We start from the raw sequence: 27,269 nt of genomic DNA, 5'->3' as shown, positions 1-27,269 counted from the left end.
GTTTTGTATGTTTATGGGTTCATATGGTTTAGTTTGATGTTCAGCTTAGCTGTCGTAGTTAGATTGAGTCATTATTCCGTTTTACCTCAGTTTGGATCCTGTTGGATGCGGCTGTTATTACTTAGTCCAGGCTATTAGCATGTTTGGTTTAGTTTGAATGTTGTTCATTTTTCTGTTGATAATCCAATCCAGTAAGTTTTATAGACTTATTTAGATTCCACTCCTAATTAATTCGGTTGATAGTCAGTCGAACATATGCAATCACTAGTTGTTTACAGTTATTCATGTCAGTTTAATTGAGTTAAAATCCAGTCCAATACGACCTAGTCAATCTAGTATGAATCGGTGAAACAATCATGTGTTCAGCTTAAGAGTATGGAGTAGCCTGTATATTAATCTGTCCTCGTATTGGTTAACTTCGAATCAATTGGTTGTTATAAATGGCCTGCTAAGTAGTCTCCTTCTGTGTTTATAAGGTTTGACTGGTGGAATGTGATCTGAATCTAGTTTGCGATGCACTTGATGATTTACAAGTATGATTAAAGGACGTTATGTTTGATTACGTCTATGTTTATAAATGTGATAACATGAACAATGAGATTGTCAACCTGCTTTCCAAATCAGTAGATGTTTACTTGTGGATTTTGGGATAAATTCAGGTCTGTCGATGAATAATTTAAAAGCATAACTTGTTTGAATATAGATGAGAAGATCATGTCCTACTCTTGTTTTGAATTAATTTGAAGAGATGAATGTGCTTAGTTCTTTTCTTCAATTGAATCCTACAGTGATTGCTTTCAATTATGGAAATCTGATCAGCTGATATACATAATTTTACCATATGTCCACTTGCCTTGATGGATATTATTTAATCAATGCATATTTGATCTGTTATTTGCAATTTGGTTCTGCACCGATAGGAAGAAGCAGATTATTAGATAAAAAAATAGAATTTCTAGGAGCCATTTCATCTATGGTTTTTTGTTAGTTCTGTCTGTATTCCCCATATCATGTTGTCTAAGTTGGAAATGACCTGTTGAGATCTCTTCCCTGTTTTAATCAGCTGCTGCTTGTAGGTTCTAAAAAATAAAATAAAAAAATAATAACTCTAAAGCCTATATCTCTTTAAATTTCGGACTGATCTGTTGTTGCTTGGTAAATTCATTATTATGACTTGTTTGTTTTGTTTGCTGAGTCTTAAAAGTAAGAACAAAGTTTAACAGAGATGGGATCTTGAATCTTAAAATCATTAAAAATGAATCATCTGATCACTAGGATCACTTAGAGTCTCTACCCTTCAAAAGCTAGACTGATTTCCTGTCTTTTGCCATACCTTTTAGTTTATAGCATGCGCAAGTCTTGAATTTACTTATGCATTTCTTGGTATCATTTAGAACCTAGCTAAAACTTGATCTTGTTCTTATATCCTGCCTGTTTCCTATGAGAATGATACTTGCATATTGGCACACAACTCCTTCTTGTCTTCGGGTGACCCTTATAACCTTGCATCTTCCTGTACACCTAGTTGACCCTGGCTTACCCTGAACTGTGTAAAACTTCTCGTTTCAATTCTGATCATGCTAGTATTGTCATTTTGGGATCAATATGCATCCATTCTTGCTTCCATCTGCAGATAGTCTTGCTGTTACTACCTCTGCAAACTTGCCTATGTTTTCCTACATTGCCTGCATCGGAGTCTTATGTGCTAAATGCTTGCCCTGTTTCAAGTTAGGAAATTGTGGCGTTGTTTGAATGTCTTATCATGTATAATTGAGGTTGTTGGAAAGATTGAGCTTGCTGATTCTATCACATATGAAGACAATTTAGTTTCATTTTTTTCTTAACTTTATGTGACTGGTTATCCAAGGGATTTAACATCCCGCCTCGCCTTTCGCTGTTTGTACGCTCATGGGTGGTATTGCATGATTCAGGAATTACCCATAATCGGCAGACCCTTGCTACTGCCCTGGCTATACTGATTTTGTGTCTTGAGCGTTTTTTTTTGTGATCAATTTATGAAGTCCATTGCCCCTGCTTGGCAGATTTCTGTACCTTAGCATATGTTGTAGTTAGGTAGTTTTGTGAAGTTAACTGATATTGCTGTGTAGATGCTATTTGCCTTGGTGTATTGTGCAGTAGTTCTTGCGATGCCCATTGCACAGCTGGGCAAATTGTGTACCTTATTATATCATAAACACTCTAATGCTGTTGAAGCAGTGAAATCATATACCTGTGAATACATGAAGTATACTTAAAATATGCATATTACATATCACCTACGGATCTATTCTGAGTTTATATTTTACATGTTTTACCTTATTCGTTGAGTGTATACTAATTCTTTTCCTTTTATCTTTTGCATGAACCTCGCATACGAATCCGAGGGATTCGTTCCTCTCCCGCATTCGATGTCGGGCTAAAGCCCAACGGGATGTTCTTATCGAGTCAATCCCCATCGCATCCATAAAATGATTCCGGGCCGAGGCCCATACAGCGAAAGCCTAATTGCTAGCCTAAAAAATATAATTGGGCCAAAGTCCATGGTAATGGATTTGTTAAAGAAGCTTAAAGAATGGGCCGAACCCATTCGATTTTATTTATTCCTCCATTTTATTTCTTTTATGCATTTAATTTGTATTGCATGACTAACATTTTGTTAATTTAGATAAACCTTAGTGAAATTATTAGGTTTAGTTTTAGTAGTGGGTGGTTAATTTAAGAGGGAAATTCATCATTAGTCCCATAAGTTTCTTTTTATATTTACAGCATATATATAGTATTTATTTTTATTGGATTAATTGATTTGCAAAATAGTACGCCTACATATTTTGGATTAAAGGAATCATTTTTATTCTTACTATCTTAGGAATTTCAGAATTTCACTAATGCACAAATATATTTTATAAATAACTCTTTAAGTTTGGAGTCAATTACACATATCTTTAAGCATAGTTAATACAAAAGATAAGTTCACATTAGCTTTTTTTTTAGGCTCTTAAATCACAAATCAATTAATATCTCACCATTCGAGTTGTTTCAAATATTTATTAAAACACTGCACAAACTCGCGTTTTCTTCTACTTATATATTTTATGCAAATCTTATTTAAATAGCATTATTATCTAAAGTCTTTGCAACATTTATAAGTTTATTTTAAATGGCATTTGAAGTTTCCTTTTATGCAAATTCTTATATTTTCTACAAATCTCATTCTAAATAGCATTTTTATTTAAAGCCTTAGCCACTTTTATAAGTTTTATTTTAAATGGCATTTAAAACCTTCTTTTATGCAAATTATTATATTTTCTCTAAATCCTATCTTAAGCAACATTCTTATATTTTTCTTAAAAACCCTAGCAACATTTCTTAGCCCTTTTTCTTAAAATTTCGAACATCTTATTTGCATTAATTAATTAACCTAAGTTTGGTCGGATAACCGTAAGTTAACGGATTCTAAAGGATGCCTAACCCCTTCCCTTTAGGATAATATAGAACTCTTACCTAGAATTACACTCATAAGTTACAGACTATTAATCTGAGGTTTTAGTTAGCTTCACCTTAGTTAATGTTTAGGTGCCCTAATTCACCTTAAAATCAATTAGGTGGCGACTCCTTAAAATAAGCAAAATATAATCTCCAATACGTCGACTCTACTTTAACCCGTTAAATGGGTATAACAACAAAGGCATTTGTTGCTTGCCCGAACCGCTACCTCGTGTATTTGTGAAAAAAATCAACGCTGCTCCACTTTAAAAAATGTACAAAACAACAAAAGATGTAAATACATACCAAATTCTGCTGACCACGGCGAGGTCCGGTATTTTTCGGCCGTATAGTCGAGGAACTCACGGATGAGGAATTATCTTTTCCAGAGCTTCGACTTGGCCGCTTTCTGCCGTATACCACTCAGATATAGGTTGCACATCACAAACCTTTGCAACAGGATCCACAAAATCATTAAAGCTAGTGTTTCCCACATTCCTTTGTGGTGTAACTTGTTCTTTTGGATGCTCTTTTGCTATATGAGCTAATACCTGTGCAATAACCTAACAAATACAAACATATAAAACTGAAAAAAAACAACAGATTGATTGCGAATTAAACGTATTCAATTTTAATGCATACCTCTGTATCATTTGAATCGTCGGATTCTTTTTTTTCTTCCACTCGCTTTTTGGTTGTCTCAACAAAATTTCTACATTCATCGAAATCTTTCCGTTCTCCCGAAAGATCATCTCCTACCAAAATCTCTTCTGTTGAAACTTTGACAGTATCACCGCTTCCTTTGCCATTATCCGCTTGTTTTTCATGACCATCACCTTTAATAAAAAATGCCATATAATATGAATCCAAAAAACATGATTAAAAATAAATCAACAAAAACATAAAGAAATAAATTGTGAGAGAAAATTAATTGACAAATACTTGGCAAAATAATCTATAACAAACCTCGGGAAAAGAAACATGAACAGTAGTAGTATCCATTTGGATACCATCATCATGGTCCATGTAGGCATCACCTGCGTGAGGTATGTTCTCGTTACGAAATTGAGCATGTGTTTCACTATCAGCCCCCTACAAATACAATATGTATTTATTTTCAATTTTTTATTTTCCAAAAGCATTGTTAATTTTTCATCCATCCTTTAATTCAAGAATACAGACTTGAGTGCATCAACAACCTAGAAAAATTAGAAAAACAAGATCAGGAAGATTATAAAAACATTTTTTTTAAACATAAAATTCATCATATATGACAAAAACAGATTGTATTTTTAAACATAAAATGCATCATATATGACGGAAAAAATATAAAACTTACATCTTGTTTGAATTTATTGAAATCTTCCCTTAAAGATTTGATGTCATCTGATTTGTTGATGGATGAATCATCAATGTATGCGCGGTGTGTACTTGTACCAATTGTTTCTTTTTCCTTTGATTGAATGGGTCGAACCGACGTGAAATCGTTGAACGGACGGCTGACAGATGTACCGTTGGACTCGTTGATTGCCGATTTTCCATGGGCAACGGTGCCGTTGACATCTTCTCCTAGATTTCTTGCGTGGTGGAGATTTTGAACATCTTTTCCATTCTTTTTCTTGGCAAGAAGAACATGTGGTGGTGTTGTAGAGAAATCAGCATACTCATCCTCCGTTTCTTGTATTTGCGTAGGTGAAACAGGTCTATCTACAAAGAATGGATGCACCCCGAGCTCTTCAACTTCATTGGTCAGAGGAACAATGCTCCGCGCTTAATGTAATCCTATAAATTTGGAAAACATTGCAACTATCACTATGTATTGTGCACTGTATTTGTCGTCATGTATTTCTTAAAATACATTGAAATAGAAAAGTATGACTACCGTCAAACAATGTATTTCGTGGAAGATAGTAGTTCGTAAACTTGTATTCGCAAAAAACATATTATGAAGGATCTAATTTAATAAAGGATTAAGTAATAAGAATGTATTTTATTTTTAGAAATTTACCTAAACACCTTCTCCGAACAACACGCCTGACATTGAGAGAAACCGTTGTCGTGTGTTAATTATTTTCCGCTGAACATTCCTTGAATTTATTGGGCTCGTCTTAATGTAGCCTAAATTGGGGTCAACGTTATAACAACACTCGTATATCCAAACTTGCATAAAGATGATTAAAAACCCCGAAGACAAGAAAACTAAAAAAGTATCTTACATCCCGTTGCGAACAACACTAACAATCCGTATCATCGAATGCTTCTTTACCTCTTACATGCATAATCTACATATCGTCCACTCACAACCAAATCAAAATATTTTTTTGGCATCATCGTCACGTTTCTCTTTTCACCGGACAAAGAATAATTAGGATGAAATATAAGATCGCAATCCTAACAAGATTCTCTATCAAGATTAGCCCACACCCCAATCCCGATCTTCAAAACACTTGTTTAACGACATCTTTAAAACATTTTTGTTTCCCTGTGAAAATACTTTGTCATGAATTATGTCTTCAACATCCGAAATTCAATTTCCTTACCATAACACTTGAGCCCAGTAATTAATGCAAAATCAAATAGAGTAAACGTGATGTAACACCTCGTGCATTCGGGCTAAGATTTGACTCGTAAGACGGGGGTGTTATACCCCATTTAGACTGGGTAAATTAGAGTACAACATATTGGAGATTCCTATTTTTACTTTTTAAGGAGTCGCCACCTAATTAATTTTACGGTGAATTAGGGCACCTATTTTATTAACTAAGGTAAAGCCTAACTAAACCTCCGTTAATGATCCGCTAATTCTCAATTCTAGGTGGTTCTAATTATCCTAAAGTGCTGGGAAGGGTAAGCATCCTCTAGATCCGTTAACTACGGTTTACCGGCCAAACTTAGGTTAATTAATTAGGGCTATGACGAAATATATAATATTTGACATTCTAGAAAATAATTGTTAGTGCTAATAAGGTTTCGAAAGAAAAATGTAATAACGGCGTTTAAACTAATACTTATAAATATTATTAAGGGTTTTAAAATGAAAGTACTATTTAGAATAAAACTCATAGAAATAAATATCAAGTTAGGACTTTGAATGAGAATAATGATGTTATTTTAAAACAAGACTTATAGGAAAATATAGTAATTGTGTAAAAGAGGTGCTTTTTAAAATGGGACTCACAAATGGCACAAAAGAAATTTTAGAATGCTATTTGAAATAAAGTTTATAAATATTGCTAATAGTTTAAATGGAAGTAAAATAATATTATTCAAAATAAGATTTTCGCGAAATATGATAATTTACATATAAGTAGAAGAAAACGCTGAAGCTTGTGCAATGTTTTAATAAAGGTTTGAAACAAATTAAACGATGAGGTATTAATTGACTCATGCTTTGAAAAAAATACAAAATGAAATACAAAATAGCTTACGAATTTTCTTTTATCCTTTTATTATTTTATATTAACTATACTTAGCTAAGAGTTTGCATGATTGATTCAAACTTGGAAAGTTATTTACAAAATATATTTGAGTTTATACCATCAATTATCCTAGAACTAAATATCATGGATCCTATAAATAACTTAGGTATAAAAGAAGAAAATGAAGCTCATGGGATTAATTACTAGTTTCCTTTGGATTAACTACCCCTTATACTAAAACTAAACGATTAGTCTCACTAGAATTCGTCTAAGAAAATGAAATAAGAGAGGTGTTAGTCATACAAAACAAATCAAAATGCACAAAATAAAGGAGAAGGGAAGAAAAAAAATTAAATGGGCCTGGCCCATTATCCAAGACTCCAATGCTGCGAATCAATCAACTATTGGGCTTTAGCCCAAACTCATTTTTTCTTCGAACAGGTTGCGGACAGAACTGGATCGAGGGGAAAATGACATTTCGTTGGGCTTTGGCCCAACATCGAATGCCGGAGACGAGTCCCTGACTCGTGTGCGAAGGTCCTTCTTCGGGTGCAGGGCGAAGTGGGGCTCGAGCTTTCGATGTACCTAAAACACTTCGAATTCTCCGAGTTCGTACCCACTCGGATCAGCACAGAGATCAAGGGCACAATGAGAAAAAGACGATTTAGATTTTTTGACTCGATATCAAAAATGCTACGATTACTCCCACAAACTAATATTGCAGGGAATTTAGGTGGCTCTAAAACCTAATGTTTTCAAGGATCCAAGGTAGCTAGAAGAGAACTTCTTAATAATTTTTTAGGGAATTTCCGCGGCTAAAAAAAAAGCTCCCCTTTTCTGACTCCAAAAACGATTATTTATAGGGGAATTTCTAGGGTTTTACCACTGAAAAATTGGGCGGGATTTTAAGTTGACCTCTTCAAATCTGTCCTATGAAGAAGAGGACAAAACCCATTAAAAATCTGTACTCGAGAATCAATGAAACAGACGAAGGAGATGATTTTAAGTTCACAAACGGCCAAAACTTCATTAAATGACGATTCTTACCCTTAGTCAAACACTGATGAACATTAATTCTTTTCCCCAAATGGCCATGCATGGCCTGTAGAATCGAAAGAAGTCCTGCGATTTTCTATATATATATCGAATGCGAGACAGAGGAGGGGAAAGGGAAAAGGCGAACTGGACGATTTTTACACAGAAGGGGAAGGGACAATTTTTGTCCATGGCTAAAGGGAAACGGGGCTTTGCCGAAGTGGGGAGGAAGAGAGACAGGGGAAAGAGGAGAGTAGAGAGAGAGAGGGGCGAGGCGAGAGAGAGAAAGAAGAGAGAGCGGTGGATCCGAAGATGAAATGAAAGGAGTGGAAACCCTAGTGGTTTCCTTTGAAACGAATGGGTCGGGTCGGTTTGCGGGTAATGGGCCAGTGAACTTTGGGCTGGTCCGAAATTTGATGGTCAGTTGGGTTCAGATTTGGGTCCTAAATTAAATAAAACCCCCTTTTCAATTAATGACATATATTAGTGTATGCCAAATGCTATTTAGTACGTATTTATTAATGCCCGGATAAATAAAATCATACGACGTCGTAATAGCCGTACAATAATATTTTGAAAGTCAACAGTAAATAAATGCTATTATTTAATTATGCGAAGATAATTGCGATGCGTGTGCATAAGATGGTAAAAATGCTGAAATGACAAAATGCGAATAATAATAATACTGGTAGTAATAATAATAACAAAATAATAGTAATAATAATAATAATAATAATAATAATAATAATAATAATAATAATAATAATAATAATAATAATAATAATAGTGATAATAGTGGTAGTAATAGCGGTAATAAAAATAGCAGATAATAACAGTAATGACTACAACAAGATAATAAAATGCCAGTATTAGTAAAAGTCAACAATTATAATAAAATATGAATAATCATTTCTTAAATTGTCAAAATTACTATAAATATAAATAAATACTTAGGGAAGGCGGGACAAAATTGGGTGTCAACAGGGGGTATAATGAACCCAATTTGAGTAGTGTATAAATGGTGTTTGAAACCCAATCAAGACATGAGCTGTGTCCTTGAGCAAAGGAAAGTCGGAAGCTACCCTACGGAGCGTGTTTTCAAGTGAGTTTGCACCACGTCTCAATTAAAATGAGTATATGGAAAAATATGTAAGGAATTTGGGAAAATTTCCTTCTTGAAAGTTGTAGGTCTTTGAAATAGCTTTCCAACGGTATATTATGGAGGTCAAACGGACATCTGTACAAAGAGTTATGCTCGTTTTACTAAAATAGTGTTCTGCCGATATACGGTGGAATATACGGGCCGTGAAAATTATACGGGCCGTATATTCAGACCGTAAAATTGGCCCAGAAAGGCCAAATCACTGTAATGGATTTACGGTAAGACATACGGTCCGTAAAACTTTTATGGGACGTAAAATAGGCGTAAAATGGGTCCGACAACAATTATAAAACTTCTTTTAAGGCTTTTTCACTTCTTTCTTTACACCCCAAGCCCTAGAATGACCTTCTATTCTCTCCCATCATCAAGAACACCAAGGTAAGCCTACTCTAATCATTCCAAGTCAATTCTAATATATATCCTTGTAATCTAAACAAGAAATCATCATTCTAAACTAGGGTTTTCAAGAAAACCCATCTCAAGGTTCAAGAACTCAAGATTTTGGAAATCTTCTTCAAAGTTAAAGTATTTAATTCAAGTTTGGAGCATTACCAGGTATGTAGAGTTACTATCTACGTGTGGGAATATCATTGTTCTTCCCCACGCCTCATAATCCATAAATTATGATTCTTTACGAAAACTAGGGTTTCTATACCATGCTCATGATAACCCTAGGTCCATGTCCATGATTATACTATGTATAAATTGTTATAATTCCATCATTGAGTTCTTAATATTTCTTTATGATTATTGAGAATCCGTCCGTAATCCATGAAAACTCATATATCTCATTCCATGGGTTCATGCATGCTAGTTTATGATATATTATGCTATTTTCAAGAAAATACTATACATGTTTTACAAGTTCATGCAAGCAAGCTATAATTTATTATATCCATGTACAAGCAAGTTATGATTCATGAAAACCATGTATAAGCAAGTTATGATTCATGAAAACCATGTATAAGCAAGTTATGATTCATGAAAACCATGTACAAGCAAGTTATGTTTCATGAAAACCATGGGCAGCAAGTGCCACTTATTTTACATGTTCATGATTTTGGGAGTTGCTTTAATTACCGAGGAAGGCTTCAGATAGCCTGAAACTACGTAGCCACCGTAGGATGAGGATCGCTCCACCCATGTCCCGGACGATCTCTCATAATGACTGGATCCTTTCATATTATTAAATCTCATGTTCCCTGGCAAGGACTGAGTGTTCTGCTGGCGGGACGCAAGCACCAGACCATGGATCGGTTACAAGTTATTGCACTCCCCACGTATAACAATTTTTCTTATATTATACTCATATGTATTCATGCTCATGCTCATGTACAGGTTTCAGTTCTCGTATATCATGTTATATCATGTCCCATGTTATTTCTTCAGTTGCTTTACATACCAGTACATTCAATGTGCTGACGTCCCCTTTTATTTGCCCGGGGGCCTGCATTTCACGATGCAGGTACTGATTTACAGGACGACACATCTGCTCAGTAGGACAGCATTCGTATCAGCTTATTGGTGAGCCCCATCTCATTCGGGGTTTAGTCAACTTTTGTTTTATGATTAGTTATGCATCTAAGGTATGCTGGGGGCCTTGTCCCAGTAAGTATGTTTTCCAGTCAGACTCATGATAGAGGTTTCATAGACTAGACAAGTCAGTTATGTTATGTCAGACTTTCAGAGTCGTATAGCCATTTTGGCTCATTCATGTTATTTCCGCACTCATGTTTAAACAAGTATTTTTATTAAGTATTATGACTTACTACGTTTTATAAAGGCTCATCATGCATTCACGTTATATTTCGCTCATGTTATGCCTCATGATGATTCAGCAAGCCATGTGGTTCGCTCGGTCACATGCAGTAAGGCACCGAGTGCCGTGTTTCGCCCAGGCCATGGTTCGGGGTGTGACACGTGAGTTCGGTCCCATTGATATCAATAACAAAATCATCCTTCGAACTACGTTTCAACTCCCTAATCATCAGACATTTAAACAGTTGACACTGAACCTTGGATTCAACCGGCATATCCAAATATTTACCAAAAATAGTGTTCTCAAACATCTCAAACTGTTCATCAGTAAGTTTGTCCATCAAATCATCTCTGATTTTTTGATTCATGTATGCTTTAACACGTACTGGAGCAGTTGGAGGACATTTCAACATGAATTTAGATCCCCGAAAAAATAATTAATAATATGAGAACAAATACACATCGTATACTAAAAAATACATATGACTGAATATTTAAAAAAACACAAAAAAACAAATTACTGGTTCTTAAAATTTAAAAACTACAACACAAAATAAACATACATACTTTAGAAAAAATGTTCCCATAAGAAGCAAGTTAAAAAAACAATAAAAAATACATAAACATCAACACATATATATTTAGACCTAATTTTTATGGGAAGAAAAATAGACATACATATAATGAAAAAAATCTGTAAAATCTGAGAAAATACTGGATGTCAACAAATACACAATAAAAACTAAAAAATACAACATCTATCTCGCAAAAACATACGAGTCTCACAACTGAAAAAAAATCAACACATACATTCATATAGATTAACCTATGTGTTTAAAACATAAATATAAACTGAAAATATGATAAATCCGACATCAACATGAAAATAAATAAAAAAAAAAGAATAATCAAAACATACATTCATAAAAAATTACGTATGTGTTCAAATACATAATCAAAAAATGAATTTTGTTTTTGAAAAAATACTTGATTCTTCACTGATAATTTTGCCTTGGTAAATCTTCATCAACAACAACAATCTTCCCCTTTTAGCAGAATCAACTTCATATGTATTTCTCCTCTCTGATGTTGTAGCAGAAGCTTTTTTAGTCTCAGAAATACGTAGTTGAAGACTCACTTTTCTCTTAGGATCATGTATTTTCTTTCATCTAATCTTAGCATATTCTTTCTGTGCCAGGTCGCATCAACATTGGTTTTTTGTTGAGAAATACCCAAATCAAAGGTCGGAAAATCTAAATTTTGAACACCATGTGTTATACCTCTAGTTACTCTCCTATTAGGTGTGGTTTGATAAGCCATTAGAAGAATGATTTAGTGATTAACACTTGAAAATTAAACTTTGATTTAAGTTAAAATTATAAGAACAGTAACATTAAAAAACGAAAAATACACAATATATATAAAAATACTTACACAAATACACAACCACCCGAGAATTTAGGGCACAAAATCGTGGTTGAATCGTGGATGAAACGTGATTGAAGGTTGAAAGTAATGAAAAAAAAAACCGAAGAGAAAAAAAGGGCCAAAATTTTGAGTAATTAAAGAGAGAGAATCCTAATTAATGTGTGAGTATGTAGTTGTACCATTAAAAGGGGGAACAAGGATTGAGCAACGTGATTTTAGGTGTATTTGTGTATGTTTTACCTTTTTTTTTTTTTTTTTTTTTTTTTTTTACCATGGTAGCTATAATTGGTAATATTGAAAAGTTTTAATTTATTAGTAATAATAAAAACAAATGGTAGTTATGTTCATTAAATATGGTTAAAAAGAAGCTATGGTAGTAATTTTTCCTTTTATTAATTCTAATATGTGGCCCAATTAATGTAAAGCCCATAACTAATATTTAATGAAGAATAAATCTCGTCCGTTAGATCGGTTACTTGATGGACGTACCGGATTAAGTCTCAACTCCTATAAGTTGGTCCTCCCTCCACCCATTAGGGTTACCACTTATTCTATACATTTTTTTCCATCACTGACGAATGTGGTAACGTAAAACTAGGACAAGGAGGTAGAAATCAATTTATACAATTAACGCTTCCGCTTTCGTGATAATGTCTTCCGCATCAGGTATGTTTCCATATTATCTCCATGTAAGATTATTGTGTTCAAGATCCTGTGTGAATTAAGTTAATCTTACATGAAGTCCATCAAAAATTGCAAATTGGAATAAGTTTTCCTATTTTGAGTCAAAATAGGTTTCATACTATTATAAATAGGGATTGCTACTAGCTATTTTCGTAACAAAAAGTATTATGAATGAACATCGTGGAGTGATATTTTGAATAAATATTTACCTCCAGCAGTCTTCTTAAATAGTTCCAATTCAGTAAATTTTCATTCGCATGGAAAAGAACAAATTACTCAATAAACTCACCCAATTTCTTTCTTGTTTGTCCTTTTAACATCAATTTTCCTCATAGCAACTTCTTAATCCCTACTTAATCATTCATTCAGTATACAATTCTATATTCCTTTTCATCTCTATCGCCCGTCTTCGTCAATCTTGATCCAATGGCGAACACAAACAACAACGACGACCACGAGTCAAACAAACACTGACCCAAGTTCATTCTCATGCAAAATAATTCTCCCAATTAATTTCTTTCTTCTTTTTCCTTTTAACATCAATTTTCTTCATATAGCAACTTCTAAATACCTACAGAATCCTTCATTCAGTATACAATTCTCTAATTCATATTTCATCTCTAACGTCCATTGCCTTCAATCTTGATTCAATGGCCAACACAAACAAATCAACTTGAAAAAAGTTCATTTTCATGCAAAATATATAACTCTCCCAATTTTCATTCTTGTTTTTTCTTTTAACATAAATTTTCTTGATAGCAACTTCTATATCCTACAGAATCCTTCCATTCACAGTATACAATTATCCAATTCTTGATGCAATGGCGGCAAACACGAACAACGACGAGCACAAGTCCATCGAGTCAGCCATTGATGAACACAAACCCACTGTGGATATATATAGTTTAGAGACGTTGACTGAAAGTCTTGGGTTTGAGAGCTTAAACGAGAAATCAAAATGTGGTTTAAACGAAGAGATATTGCCAGAGAAAAAAAGATCACAATCAAACATGACGACGAGAGAGGAAACAAATTGGAGTAGTACTGCAGTTACAGGTTTCCCGCCACTCATATCAAGTTTGAAAAAGAACGGACGGCCCAGATTTAGTCTACAAAAGGTGCGGGAAAATGGACGGCTGCAGATTTCATGCATGAAAAACACTCGCCCGGATGTTCTTGTCGAACGAACACCGTTAGCTGAAGATAATGAAGAGAGTGGCCGTGTGAGAGTGAAGTTCATCGATGGGGATGAGGAATAATACAACAAAAATGACAAAAAAAAAAAAAAAAAAAGAGATTTTTTTTTTTATTATTAGCGTAGAAGCAGATTATCCAAGAAAGATGGAGAAACAAGAAAATCTTGAAATGGCAGTTATAGTGATAGTGGTTCATTTTTTTTTTCAACATAGTGATAGTGATGGATGAGGAGAAAAGTAATGGTTGGCAGTTAGTGTTGACGAGTTTCCATGGCATTGCAGTAAGATTGTTCTTCTTCTGGTAATGAGCAATACTACAGTGAAAGATCTTCTAATTAGTGTACAACTAAAAACAACAATATACCAGGGTAATCCTACAAGTGGAGTCTTGGGACAAGTGGAGTCTTGGGAGGGTAAGATGTACGCAGATCTTACCTCTACCTTCTGATTAGTGTAAAAACAGATTAATTAGGTACCCAAGAAGTTGATGGGGCAAACAAGAAAATCAATCTTGAAATAGCAGTTGTATATAGTGATAGTGATGGATGAAGAGAAAGAGTAATGGTAGGCAATTAGTGTTGACAAGTTTCCACGGCTTTAATTTGCAGTAAGATTGTTGCTGGTGTGATTAATTAATTAGTGATCTTCTTGAATTCGCGTGCGCATATAGTAGATTCCGCATGCAGAACGTATCTCTGAGTATGCAAAATGTGTCAGTCTATGGCGTTTTTACTTTAACCAGGAACCAACTCATGCAAAAAATAAAGGCAAAAAGTTTGTGGTTGATTTGTCGGAGTGAAAATAATGATCGGCGATCTTGTTTCTCTTCATTTTAATTCGAAAAAGATCTAGCTCGAGGTTTGGGTTTACGTTAAATTCTATCAATTTATCATAGTTAGGTGATAAAATGAGAGAAAATGTACACCTATCTCTCTATATGTCGTTTCACTTTATGCAAACTTATTTGATTAGTAATGAAGTTTAAGAAAGATATTGTTTTAAAACATATTCATGATATTTGTGGAACTATAAAATCGTGTCATTAAAGATAAACTGAAAATTTTGAAGTAACGTGAATTTCAAATACAAAAACTTAAGTTTCCAGTTTAAAACTAATTAAAAAAGATATCACATAAAATGAAACAGAGGGACTACAACTATTAATTATTATAATTAAGTGATAAACAGTACTCCCTCCTGATAAAAAAGAGTGTCCACTTAACCTTATCTTCTTGGGTCAAAAAAAGTGTCCACTTATCAAATCAAGAAAGAATTAATCTTATTTTTCAGATTTGCCCCTCTTCAACCGGCTTTATGTGATCAAATCCCAATACCTATTTAATTAAGGAAAGTTTAGTCAAATTACTTTTTTCTTAGGAGTTAGTATTTTCTTAAGGGGTATGTAAATGACTAAGTGGACACTCTTTTTGATTCGGAGGGAGTAATATTTAGTACGGAAAAGGGTCAAACATGTCCTTAACGTATTAGAAATGGCTCAAAAAATGCTCTCCTTCCACCTATAATATTTGATCAAAAATCCATCCCCCCCTTCCACCTATTTGAATAAAGAATACCCTTAATGTTAATTTTAAGCTTAAAATTAATTGTCCCTCCTTTTAACATAACGTGATCTGGAGTATATGAATTTTATTAATTGTGTGACATTATTTTTATTGATCCACATGCAATTAGATTCAAATTCACTCATAATCCAACCCATTAACCAAGCTCATTTTTAAAAGACCCAACACTTCCCATTCATGATGATATATATTTGAACCACAACTTTCTTCTTATTTCATTCAACTAAATCTATTCTTAATTAAGGTTGTTTATTTCAAACTTCAATGCTTTTTCATACAACATAAACATGTAGTTAAAATTATTACAACTCCTTAATTGAAACAATGATTTGCATGCTCACGTACTTGCACGTCTTTGAGAGGTAGAAATCCAAACTAATTGTAAACTAGTACACATGTAAAAGGTGTAAAAGAAAGTACAAAATTTGTATTAAGCTATCTTGATTGACATGCCTTTGTGTGCGATTGATGTTTGAAGGGGGTTGTTTGTACTTTCTTTTGCATATATATTTTACAAGTATAAGGTATTAGGATGATATTTTTAAGATGTTTCTTGAATAGCCGAAGTCAAATTCTCTATTACCTTACCACAAATATCGAAATTGAACTTAAAGAATCCCTAATTAATTTGGTACAACAATGATATAGTGGTATTTTTAAAAACTGAAAACCGTAATTAACGTACCAGAATTTCTAATCCGTACCATGTCACCCGTAGTAGAAATTTAGATATACTACTAGAGGCAAAGTAAATGAACATCATGGAGAGAGTTGATTAAATGACCTTTTACAAAATATAACTGATTATCTTTGTGTTATGTTAGAATCGTTCATGTATACAAATGGTCATATATCTTGTTCATTTTATAAAGACCCCTTTTAACTAATTTATAATTCATTTCATTTGAATTTTTATCTAATTCTAAAGGTAAAAGTCTTATCTTATGGAATTTAATAACCCATTTACTCATTCATGTGGAAAATAGATTATAACATTATTTAATAGTCCTTCAAATCCATGAAAGTAAGACTATTAACCGGTTTGATCGGAACCGGACCCAAGAACCGGTTATAAAATCGGTCGGTTTCTAGTCTAAAAACCGGAACCGGCCACCGGTTCCGGTTTACTGGTTTCAAACTGGAAACCTGAACCGGACCGGTCCAAAACGTTAGAAAACCCTTTTTTGTTTTTGTTTTTTGTATATATATATATATTATAGTATTTATTAGTATATTGTAGGTATATTACATATGTTATATAAGTTTATAAGTAAAGTTTATATATTTACTGACTAACAACATATACGTATATATATATATTAAGTTATATGCTTAAGTTATACTACATATACCTAAAATATACTAAGAATATATATTATATATATATATATATATATATATTATATAACTTATATATATATATATATATATATATATATATATATATGTTTAAGTTATATGTATACTATATATAGTTATAAGTTATATATATATATATTTATAATATTATATATATATATATATACTTATAAGTTATATATATGTTTAAGTTTTATGTATTATAACTTAAGTTAATTATAGCTTAAGTTTTTTCTAAGTTTATAAATTACTATTTTATAAATTAAGTATATTTATATTATAAGTATATTCTTAGTATATTTTAGTTATTTTTCAAGTATATAACTTTCTAGTTTTTAATTTAAGTAGATGTATATTATAAGTATATTCTTAGTATATTTTAGGTATATTCCTAACTTAATATAAGTAAAAATATGAACACAAGTAAATAGAAGAAAGCTCAATGAGCCATATATTTTATTCATTCACGGATAACATTTATTTGCAAGTTGTAGTTTTTTTTAACTTGCAAATAATACATGAGTTGCAAAGAAATAGTAGAATAATAAAATCAAAAAGTGTCAATCATTTGGCTAATATCCGTCATATCATATTCGGTCATGGAGATATCTTCAAAGTCTTCCATTTGGTCCACTTCACTTGCTATCAAATCTTCAATCTCTTCCTCTTCGCCTTCCACCGCTTCTAAGTTTTGGTTTCGTCACTCCGATCTAATCCAATCGCGAATGCACACTAGTACTTGCAAGCTAAATCCGGATAATAAGTGTCTATGGTCTCCAATTTGTTGTCTTCCTTGGCTAAATGCACTCTCCGAAGCCACGGTTGATATTTGAACCGTAAGGATATCTCGAGCCATTCTTGAAAGTATCGAATGACTTGCCTGGTATCTCTTCCACCATGCTAAGACGCCCAAATTATCTAGTTCCTTGATATCCACATTTTGCTGCATCAAATAAAGGTGATATTCATCAAAGTTTGCATTATAAGAAGGAGTTGGATGTGAATGTAAAACTTTTAAATGCGACAAACCCGACAAGCCCTTTTTGCTACTTTGAGAAGTAGTAGGGCGTGGAACAACGGATGTAGCATTTTCTTTCGAATTAGAATAATGACTAAAAACTTTTCTAAACTCGGCATCAATTGTAGCTCACAACGACTAAAGATGGTTCAACTTCCTCTTCAACTTCTAAAAAGGTATAAATTTGATTAACCAATGCTCTAGTATAAGACATTTTTAAACAAGGATTTAAAAGAGAACCCAATATAAATAAAGTTGGGATGGGAAAAAAATATTTCTTAAATTTTGTTGTCATATTAAAAATAACCGTTTGATAACCGGATTTATTTTTATACTCTTGTAAAACTCTAGCTATTTCCGCTAAGTAGGCTAAAATTTCGGTTACCGTGGGATATAATTGTCTAGAAAAAGCAAGAGTTGCATTATAAATTTTTTGTAAGAGTTCAACACATTCCTTAACATCTTCCCAATCGGTAATATTTAACCAATCATCACTATTCGTATTAAAATGGTTATGAACTTGTTGTATGAGAATCCTATAATCATATGCTTGTTGTAACATAATGTAAGTGTAGTTCCACCTAGTGTCAACTTCTACTTGAATTTTCCTAGGTCTAAGGCCATTTTCCACACAAGAATTCTTAAAATCTCTCAGTTTTTCCCTATTAGCATTACAAAAAAGAAACGCAACCGCATTTCTAAATTTTTGAATAAAATCTTCAAAACACTCAAGACCATCTTTAATAATCAAGTTTAAAATGTGACAACTACATCTCACATGATTTTTTTTTTTTAGCGGAGGGTTTAATTTCCTTTTTAAAAGACCAATCGGCTTTGTATTATTAGAAGCATTATCTAAAGCAATACAAAGTGTTTTTCTATAAATGTTAAAAAAATCTCATAATAGTAGACATTCAATCCGCTAAAAATTTTTCCACGTGACGACCTTTCCCTTCATCATATCAAAAGCTATAATTCTTTTTTTGCATCACCCAATTATCATCAACCCAATGACATGTAATAGCAAAAAAATCTAACTTGTTAAGACTAAGACCCAAATTGGCGGTAAGAGAAACACTACAATTTAAAGAATTAAATACATGACACAAATAAAATCTATATTTTTTATACAAATCTATAACATCCGCTCTACAAGTACTTCTAGGAATACCCTCAAATAATGGATTATAACAACGTTGAATATAAGTAACAAACCCCAAACCCGAAGGAAAGGAAAATGGTAGAGCATCAAAAGCAACCATTTTAGCTATTTCTACACGCTCTTTTTTTCTTATCATACTTAAATTTTTTACCTATAGCTTTCGTGGGTCTATTGTCATTTGAATACCCCCGCATTTGAACCCGTTTGCTTTCCCCAAACATCCTTATGTTTACCTTTCATATGATTCGTTAGTGTACCCGTTCCACCATCTTTACTAGTTTGTTGCTTAAAAATAAATTTTTGTCTACATCTATTGCATGTAGCTGTTTGTCTTTCCTTATTCTTAGTCATAAATTTCCAAATTTTAGCGGTTGGCTTACGAGTTCTTGGCGGTTTGTCTTGTGTATGTGATTGTGCAGGACCTGTATCTCCTATGGGATTTTCGGGGGCTTGTGTTTCATCATCATCATCATCATCATCAATTTCATTAAAAGTGTCGGTATAATGTTGTTGTATTGCCTCATGATCTAAAAGTGGATTTCCACTAACATCAATACCTAAATTAGGTGTTTCGTTCACAAATTTTCCTCATTAAACCACCCCTAACAATACCACTACTACCGGCACCACGTCTAAATCTCTTAGCCATTATTAAATATAATTAATTTAAATCACACTCAAATAAATCACAAAAAAACAAATTGCAACAAATTAGATTACTAGAATTACATTGCGTAAATTAAATAGCGGAAAATAAAGATAGAGTTGGAACGAAAGTACCAAATTGCCAGACTAATTTCCAACAAAGTGAAGGCGGCCAGAATTGCAAATCCACCAAAGCTTTAGAGCTACTTCGGATTGTTGCAAAATCACCCATTTCACCAACAATATTATAATTGCAAAATTAATAATTGAAACTAAAGTGGCCATTTTTTAAAGTGGCTAATTGTTGCAAAGTAGCTATAATTGAGAGAAATTGAGAGAAAGAGAAGAGTGAATTGGTGTGGATTAAAATTGAAAATGGAGAGGGGTTTATATAGGGGTGGGGGATGGGTTAAAGTGTTAAAAAAATAAGTTTGGGGGGGTTGAGGGGCCAAAAGGGGAGTTTGGAGCCGTTGGCAATAATATTTTTTTAAAATGGACCGTTAGCCAACGGTCCCCAAATTTTAAGAAACGGAACAATTAAAAAAAAAAAAAAAAAAAATTTGGACCGGTTAGCCAGTTTAATCGCATTCTGATTCCGCTTTACTGAGTTAACCAGTCCCAAAAAATACAAACCGGACCGGTTGCCAGGCTTACATGAAAGAGGGGTTATATGAAATGAAATAGGCCACTGGGATTATGCATCTGTTGGGCGTGAAAACGATAACGTCTGATTATGCAGCAATTGAAGCATTTAATATGACTACGGCAGCAAAGTTAAAAGTAACCGGGACAAAAATAATTAGGTATTGTTATGTGGAAGTATGAGGTAGCAATTGAAGATACTGAAATATAAAAAATATTGCTGATTTGACGGATATTTCCGCTGTAGATTTTTCCCTGCTTATTATCTAGTGTGTGTATTGTTTATATTTGAATTTGTTGAACCAGTATTCTCACATTTTATCAACTGAATAATATCTAGACAGCTTCCTTTCTTTATAGGCCATTCAAACTTGGAGCAATGAGGACTTGATTATTAATCTCTAATTGACATAGCTTAACGGCCCGTTTGGCCATGATTTATTCTGAGTATTTGGAAAAAGTGGTTTTTGTTTTCGAAGTGAAAAATGATATTTGGAAATTGGAGTTTGTGTTTGACCATGAATACAAATTGGAGTTGTTTATAAATTTTTGTGAGTGATTTGGAGTGAAAAAAGTGAAAATAAATTTTTGGTGATTTTCAAATTCCGGAAAATCCAAATTTTCCGGAATTTTATGTCTAAATATGATTTCCAGAATTCAACTCGGGAAAAAAGTAAAAAATATCCATGGCCAAATGGCCACTTAAACAATAAAAGAACCTGCAAAAGCAGCCACAGTTGAAGGATCTCCTTCAGAGAACTGCAAATGGTAATCTGGTGGAAATTATCTTTGACCACCCTTGACTTATCACCCTTCATCTGTATCGTGTAGCTCGTGGACATTATATTGATTGCTTTGTTGTTTTCGTGATTTTCAGATATACCGTATCGTCCAGTGGTTGCAAATTAATCACTATAGACTGAGGAAACACTCATAAAATAAGGCATTAGGTTTGTCAACATATAGCTGAATTTCTCAAAGATTGCAAAGTACTAATTAAGAAAGAAGCGAGCAGAATGCTAGGATTCTGAAATATAAATCAATGAGTACAGTATGCTTCCTGATATCTCTCTGGCTATTTAATAAATTTCAGTTCGAAAGATGAACTAAGGTTCTAAGGTATTTTATCATGAATTAATAGAAGCCTGGATTTGTTCCAAAGTTCTTCCTTTGGTTTCAGGTACTATCTTGATCGCAAACAAAATGGAGAGTGCATTGACTGCAGCATAAAGCATGAAAGTACCTGCAACCGGTGAAACCAATAATGTGAGTAGAAATATCTAATCTTTGATCTAAAACCTTTAGCTGTCTTGTTATGCAGTAAACTGTTTATTCCCCTTCCCTCTTGTTAGTTTCTCCTTCCTTCTGTCAATTATTCTTTTACTGTGATGGATAAATGGACTTTCCTGCACAGCCCTATCCTTCAATTTCAAGTTGCAAGACTGGTTTCTAATATAGGTTCTTTAGGCAGCACTTCTATAGCTTCTTTTGCGTAATTCTCATTTTCTCATTAGTTCAGAAGTGATATTTGTGACAATTGACGACGTCTTACCAAAAGAGCTCCAGGTCATGAGGAAGTTGAAAGTGTAAGAGCAAGCCCATGCCCCAAACCAATTCACTAGTGTTGCAAGACTCCCAGCAGCCCCTTTAATGTTTATAGGATATATCTGCAAGAAAAGCAATCTTAGGCTCAAATATATCAGATTTTAAAAGAGGATAGTATAGATTATACATACCTCCGACATTACAACCCAGGGAATTGCTCCCATTCCTGCTGAAAAGGCCCCGATATAGACCTGCATTTGAGAACAATTGTTAGATAAACTGGAAGGAAAGACCTCCACTTTTTTCTACTTGGTTGGGGGAGGTATAGGTTGGGATAAGCTACTACATTGAGGATTAATCAGGAAAGATGGTGGTGGTACCAGTGTGCCTGTTAACGCAAGTATCGGTGCTGCCTTTACTGCAATTTCATGTCCCTGGTCCAATAATGATATTTTTGTCAAAATGTTCAAAAGGTATTCTAAGGATTTCAAACAATCTTGGATTTAATGTTAACCTTCAGATAGAATGAGATTCCAGTTAATATACAGCCGATGACAAGTCCTGTTGAAGAAACCTGCAAAGATATGGCTTATCTTTATATTGGGTGAATGCAACGGGTAATATCCTCAATAAATTGGCTTTCTTTTTGGAGATATACCAATAGAAGAGGTTTTCTTCCTGCTCTGTCAATTATGACTGCACCGAATGCGTTGATGGGAAGCTGATGAAGAAAATAATGTAAGGTGAAGATCAGTTATAACACTATACTTTAGGAAATAGATATCTAATATCCCTAGAACTCAGAGAGTAAGAGTTGAAACCTTCACAATTGCAAAGATTATAGTTCCGATGTCAGAGGGGAATCCTGGAAAGAAATACAGTAAAGAACAGGCAGTTTCTGGCAGAGTTCTTTGCTTTAAATTCTTGAAGGGTAATACAATGCTAGGTTCTTCACACTCAAATTGGGAACATAGATACAAATGGCTAAGGAAGTAATCTATGGGGATTAGTTAGATTTCAAATTGTAAACGTTATCTTCTCTCATTTGCTCGTCATATTAAGCGATTCTTCAATAACCTTCATTTCTTTGCATGTAAAGAATGGTATTTCAGTATGAGATATTGCCACCTGCGGACTCAAATATGCTACCAGTGTAGAAAATGACTCCATTGATTCCACCAAATTGTTGAAACACCATAAGGCCAACTCCTACCTGGCCATAGATTTATCATGAATATGAAACTAGCAGCTTTGGCTACCAAAATGTTGAAAACAACTGTGGAAAGGAAATTTACTATGACTGAGCGCATGTATCTTCTTTGAAACAAATCAAACAAGTTGGCTTTGGGAAGCTTTTCAAGCGTTTTTATATAATCCTGTCAAGCATATCAGATAAGTAATATTAGGAGAATATTTGAGGAAGTTTTAGATGCCCTCCAAAAAAGGAAAGAAACGAAATTTGGTTGTTCCAAAATAACGAACCTGGATTTCAGCCGCCTCCTCAGATATGTCAGCATTTTTGCCTCGATGTCTGCGCAATGCAATTTCAAACTCCTTTTGATGTCCTATTTTCGCCTGCAGATATGGTGGAAATGTTATGCCATTATCTTGATTTCACCGACAGGATGAACTCTTAGCCATTGAATTTTGTAACTCACCAACCACCTAGGAGACTCTGGAATGATGAAGAGACCAAAAAGGAGAACAACACATGGTACTAATCCTGAAAAGGAAAAACGAACTCTTATCACTTGAATACATTGTTCAATGTGGTCATTTCTCTGTTTTGCCTTCATCTTTCTTTTCTTTTCCCTTGCAGTTGCAGATAGCTCTTTCTAGATCTCACAATACAACTTGATACTAAAGCATACCTGTTAATGCCAAAGTCCTCCATGTCATCATAGTTCCTATGATGAAGGCAACTGAGACTCCAGTAGATATCATCAGCTGAAGGTTTAGAAGTAAGAAACAATCAAGGAATGATAATCAAGTATAATATGTTTCTTACTATTTAGATTTTCCTTATTTTAGTGAAGACTGAAATAATAATATTGCTCTTAAGTTATCTCAACTATGAATTGGTGATATAGTGTCTCCTACATTTCATTTACCTTAGGAGTCAGAGTCCTAAACTAAGTTTCTTGAACTAATTTTCTGTCTTTTTACGGTATCAACAAATCCTAATTTTGTATCATCAAATCATTTCCAAATTCTGTCAATAATCACTCTGTCAAAATGAAATTAAAATAATTTAGTACAATGGATGCTGAACAGGAGATGATATGGAAAACGTAAGAATATGGAGCATAGGCAGAGAGTGTATTTCTCTACCTGGTTTATCGTTGTTAAAGCTCCTCGTAAGTCTGTAGGTGCAATTTCAGCTATAAATACAGGCACCTGGTTTGTTATTGTCAATGGAAATGTTGGAATCAAGAAGGTTGAAAGCATACTATGTGGGATATTCTGACAAAATCTCTAAGAAACAGAGTATGTACCACGTAAGAAAAAACTCCCATTCCATATCCTGTTGCCAATCTTCCAATGTCCAGAGAAAGAGCTCCCTTGAAGAGGAAAAAGTAATTATCAGTTTGTAGGACCTATAGAGAAATTCCTTCTCATGAATTGGAGAAGAGAACTTATAATGAACCTGAGCATAATAAATGGCTAACCACCCAGCAACACAGAAAGCGCTCGACACTCTCATTGCCTGTTTGCATGTTACATGGAATGGTTCAGATAATTATCAGGCTAATAATAAAGAAGATATGTGAAAGTGAAGATTGGTATAGTTAAAATCTTCTCCAGCTTACCCCTTTGCGGCCAATATAATCAGCAATTGGACCACTTGTGATTGCTCCAATCATCGCCCCAAATGTCAGTATTGAACCAAAGACGGAATACTGCATGGAGAAAATGTTAGGCACATTCAAGATAAAGCCTAATACGTAAACGCAGATTGGAATTCCAACACTTCAACAACATAGGTAATCCAGTAAGGACTGAAGTTTTCTAATCGAAGTCTATTCTTGACATCACGTTGATGTGCTTTCCTCTATTACAACCTCTATTTCCAGATTAACCATGTACATACAAACATGTGCATCCTAACAGTAGGTCATTTCTTGTTTCCTCGGAAGAAGTATTTCAGGCTGATTGCAGGTAGATTGAGAAACATCGCAGTGTCTAAATATGAGGAGTAGTATTATTGGAGAAGTAAAGAAGTTAATGGAACTTATGGTTGTGGGCTATATAAAACTATTAGGAGTCCGTGGAATGGCTAACTCACAAATCTGCAAAAAAAGTTTGGAGGATGTACTATCCAGCACCATCTTAGTGATAGAGTTTATTGTTTAATAGAAGTGTTAACATTATAAAACAAAATTGTACGTATAAGAAAGTTTAAGCTAACCAAAGTTTCTAACACCAGCTTTCATTCCTTGTAATATACTGTATCTATAAGCAGTAGGTGTGCACCTTCCAATATGTATATCTTTTTTCTAACCTCTGCTATAGATAAATTAAGATCTTCCCTGATTGCGGACTGTGTTGGTGAGGAGTAGCCAGCCTGAAAAGTCGAGAAAAATCACAAATGACGGTTGTAGGCGGAAAGCTTAAAGTCAAGAGGGAGGAAAGCTTGAGTGGTCTACTGAGAAAGATGGACTCACACAAGATCCAAATGCAAAGGAACCACACACTGCCACAAATGTGCTGAGGTAAACCATGCACCTGCTTTGCTTCTTCTCATAGCAGCCATTCTCTGCCTGCTCTTCTGTTACTCTTGTATTTGTTTGAGTGATGAGAGGAGCTCTCATCTCTTCCTGTAACCTGTTTTCACTTTTTTCTATATCTTCTTGCTGCTTTCTGGTGGGCATACTTTTGTATCTGTGTAGTATATTTGTTTCAGGTTGTCTTCTTGGACTAGAGAAGTAAGAAGATTTTTAGAGGTAAGAATATATTTGAGTAAGAGAAGCAAGAAAGGAGCAGTGGTCCTGAAAGTCTTTGGAAGACCAGGATTTAAATTACAACAGAGACAAAAAAAGTCATCTTCTTAAACCTTGGTAGACATAGTTATTGAATACCTATGCTAGTAGAAGATATCAGATAAAGAGCAATTAAACAGGTTCAACCAAGTTGGTCCGGATACTACTAAAGTTGGTCCGGGCGCTACTGTTATCAAAACAAGAAAGTGAGTACATGGATGAATGTTGTTAGCATTTTTATGCTGTAAAGTTGTACAAACCGTTCATTTTTTTTGATTTTCTAAGTGTAACCAGATCTCCCGTCCAAATATTGAGGCGATAACAGTTGTATATTTTTACAGATATGACTTCGCAGAGATACGACAGACGTGTGGAACTGATTGAAGCAACAAAACCAATCACTTTATGGAGCCAATTGCTAACAAAGAGATATTTTTCTATGTATTTGGTCCACACTTGAGTCCATTATCGGATCTCGCCTAGACGCATCAGGTTTGACAGAATTAATGTAGGCATAATATATAGATAGACATGGCTTGACGAACTGGCGGTAAACATGCTCTAATCTTTTTAAGAATCTTTAACGTGCATCCCAAACTTTCCAGCTTGTCACAGATGTTAGTTGAGCACTTCAAACTACAAAATGATCATCCCAAACGACTCCAAAAGCTTTTATGTCTTGCGTTATGCCACGTACGCTACGATACGGTGGGGATGAGTTAGGGGTGTCAGGATAGCGTTTCAAAAGTAAGAGTGTTTAGTTGTCAGTTAAGGTCTAATTATGGTGTAATTATGTATTATGCCATTAATATGTGTGTGTGTGTGTGAAAATATTGGCACATATATACAGAGCAGAACAAACTTTCTGAATTCACCACTGTTGGCCTCTTCTTTTAGTGTGATCAATTAATTTCTGGAGCAGATATAAAGATTCTGTTTTTAAAACTCCTTGCTTTGGGTCGTTTAATTTCATTAAAAACTATTAAGTCGTGACATCTGATGTGTAGTGGTCTTTATTTATTATGTCCTACAAATTTGTCCTAGAGCTTTACATTATTATTCATTTATAATCAAGTATATATTTTTTTGTTTCGTACTGCTCATTTGTCTTTTAATGCTATGTAAATACATCAACAAAACAGTGGTCCTTGTCTTAACTGCTTGGCTTTC

The 27,269-nt window shown here is 34.0% G+C and overlaps 1 protein-coding gene across 2 annotated transcripts; it reads right to left on the bottom strand.

The window, feature by feature from the left end:
- Positions 1 to 21,578: 21,578 nt before the first annotated feature.
- LOC132043351 (sugar transporter ERD6-like 7) lies at positions 21,579 to 26,363 on the bottom strand. 2 transcript variants are annotated; one of them, XM_059433858.1, is made up of 18 exons: positions 25,785 to 26,363; positions 25,622 to 25,684; positions 24,930 to 25,019; positions 24,767 to 24,826; positions 24,615 to 24,680; positions 24,451 to 24,516; positions 23,991 to 24,066; positions 23,778 to 23,842; positions 23,602 to 23,694; positions 23,415 to 23,495; positions 23,248 to 23,332; positions 22,941 to 22,984; positions 22,778 to 22,840; positions 22,634 to 22,693; positions 22,500 to 22,553; positions 22,311 to 22,370; positions 22,127 to 22,241; positions 21,579 to 21,980 (listed from the first exon to the last, which is right to left on the bottom strand). In XM_059433858.1, the coding sequence occupies exons 1-18, from the start codon at positions 25,989 to 25,991 to the stop codon at positions 21,955 to 21,957; spliced, it is 1,374 nt and encodes a 457-aa protein (XP_059289841.1). In that variant the 5' UTR covers positions 25,992 to 26,363; the 3' UTR covers positions 21,579 to 21,954. The 2 variants fall into 2 exon arrangements, with proteins under 2 accessions (XP_059289841.1, XP_059289839.1); XM_059433856.1 differs by having other exon boundaries at positions 21,579 to 21,817; positions 25,785 to 26,362.
- Positions 26,364 to 27,269: the final 906 nt, after the last annotated feature.

Source organism: Lycium ferocissimum, unplaced genomic scaffold, assembly GCF_029784015.1.
Source record: "Lycium ferocissimum isolate CSIRO_LF1 unplaced genomic scaffold, AGI_CSIRO_Lferr_CH_V1 ctg23298, whole genome shotgun sequence".
NCBI lineage: Eukaryota > Viridiplantae > Streptophyta > Magnoliopsida > Solanales > Solanaceae > Lycium > Lycium ferocissimum.
Note: the sequence above shows the minus strand (reverse complement) of the source record. Positions and strands in the feature narration are given on the sequence as shown.

What these genes read in the sequence shown, in the direction of transcription:
- LOC132043351 (XM_059433856.1), bottom strand. Translation starts at nt 25,991, where the DNA reads ATGCCCACCAGAAAGCAGCAAGAAGATATAGAAAAAAGTGAAAACAGG. An exon ending in TAGCCATTTATTATGCTCAG is followed by an intron (nt 24,681 to 24,766) that starts GTTCATTATAAG and finishes TTCCTCTTCAAG; the next exon opens with GGAGCTCTTTCTCTGGACAT. An exon ending in AGGAGGCGGCTGAAATCCAG is followed by an intron (nt 23,496 to 23,601) that starts GTTCGTTATTTT and finishes TATGCTTGACAG; the next exon opens with GATTATATAAAAACGCTTGA.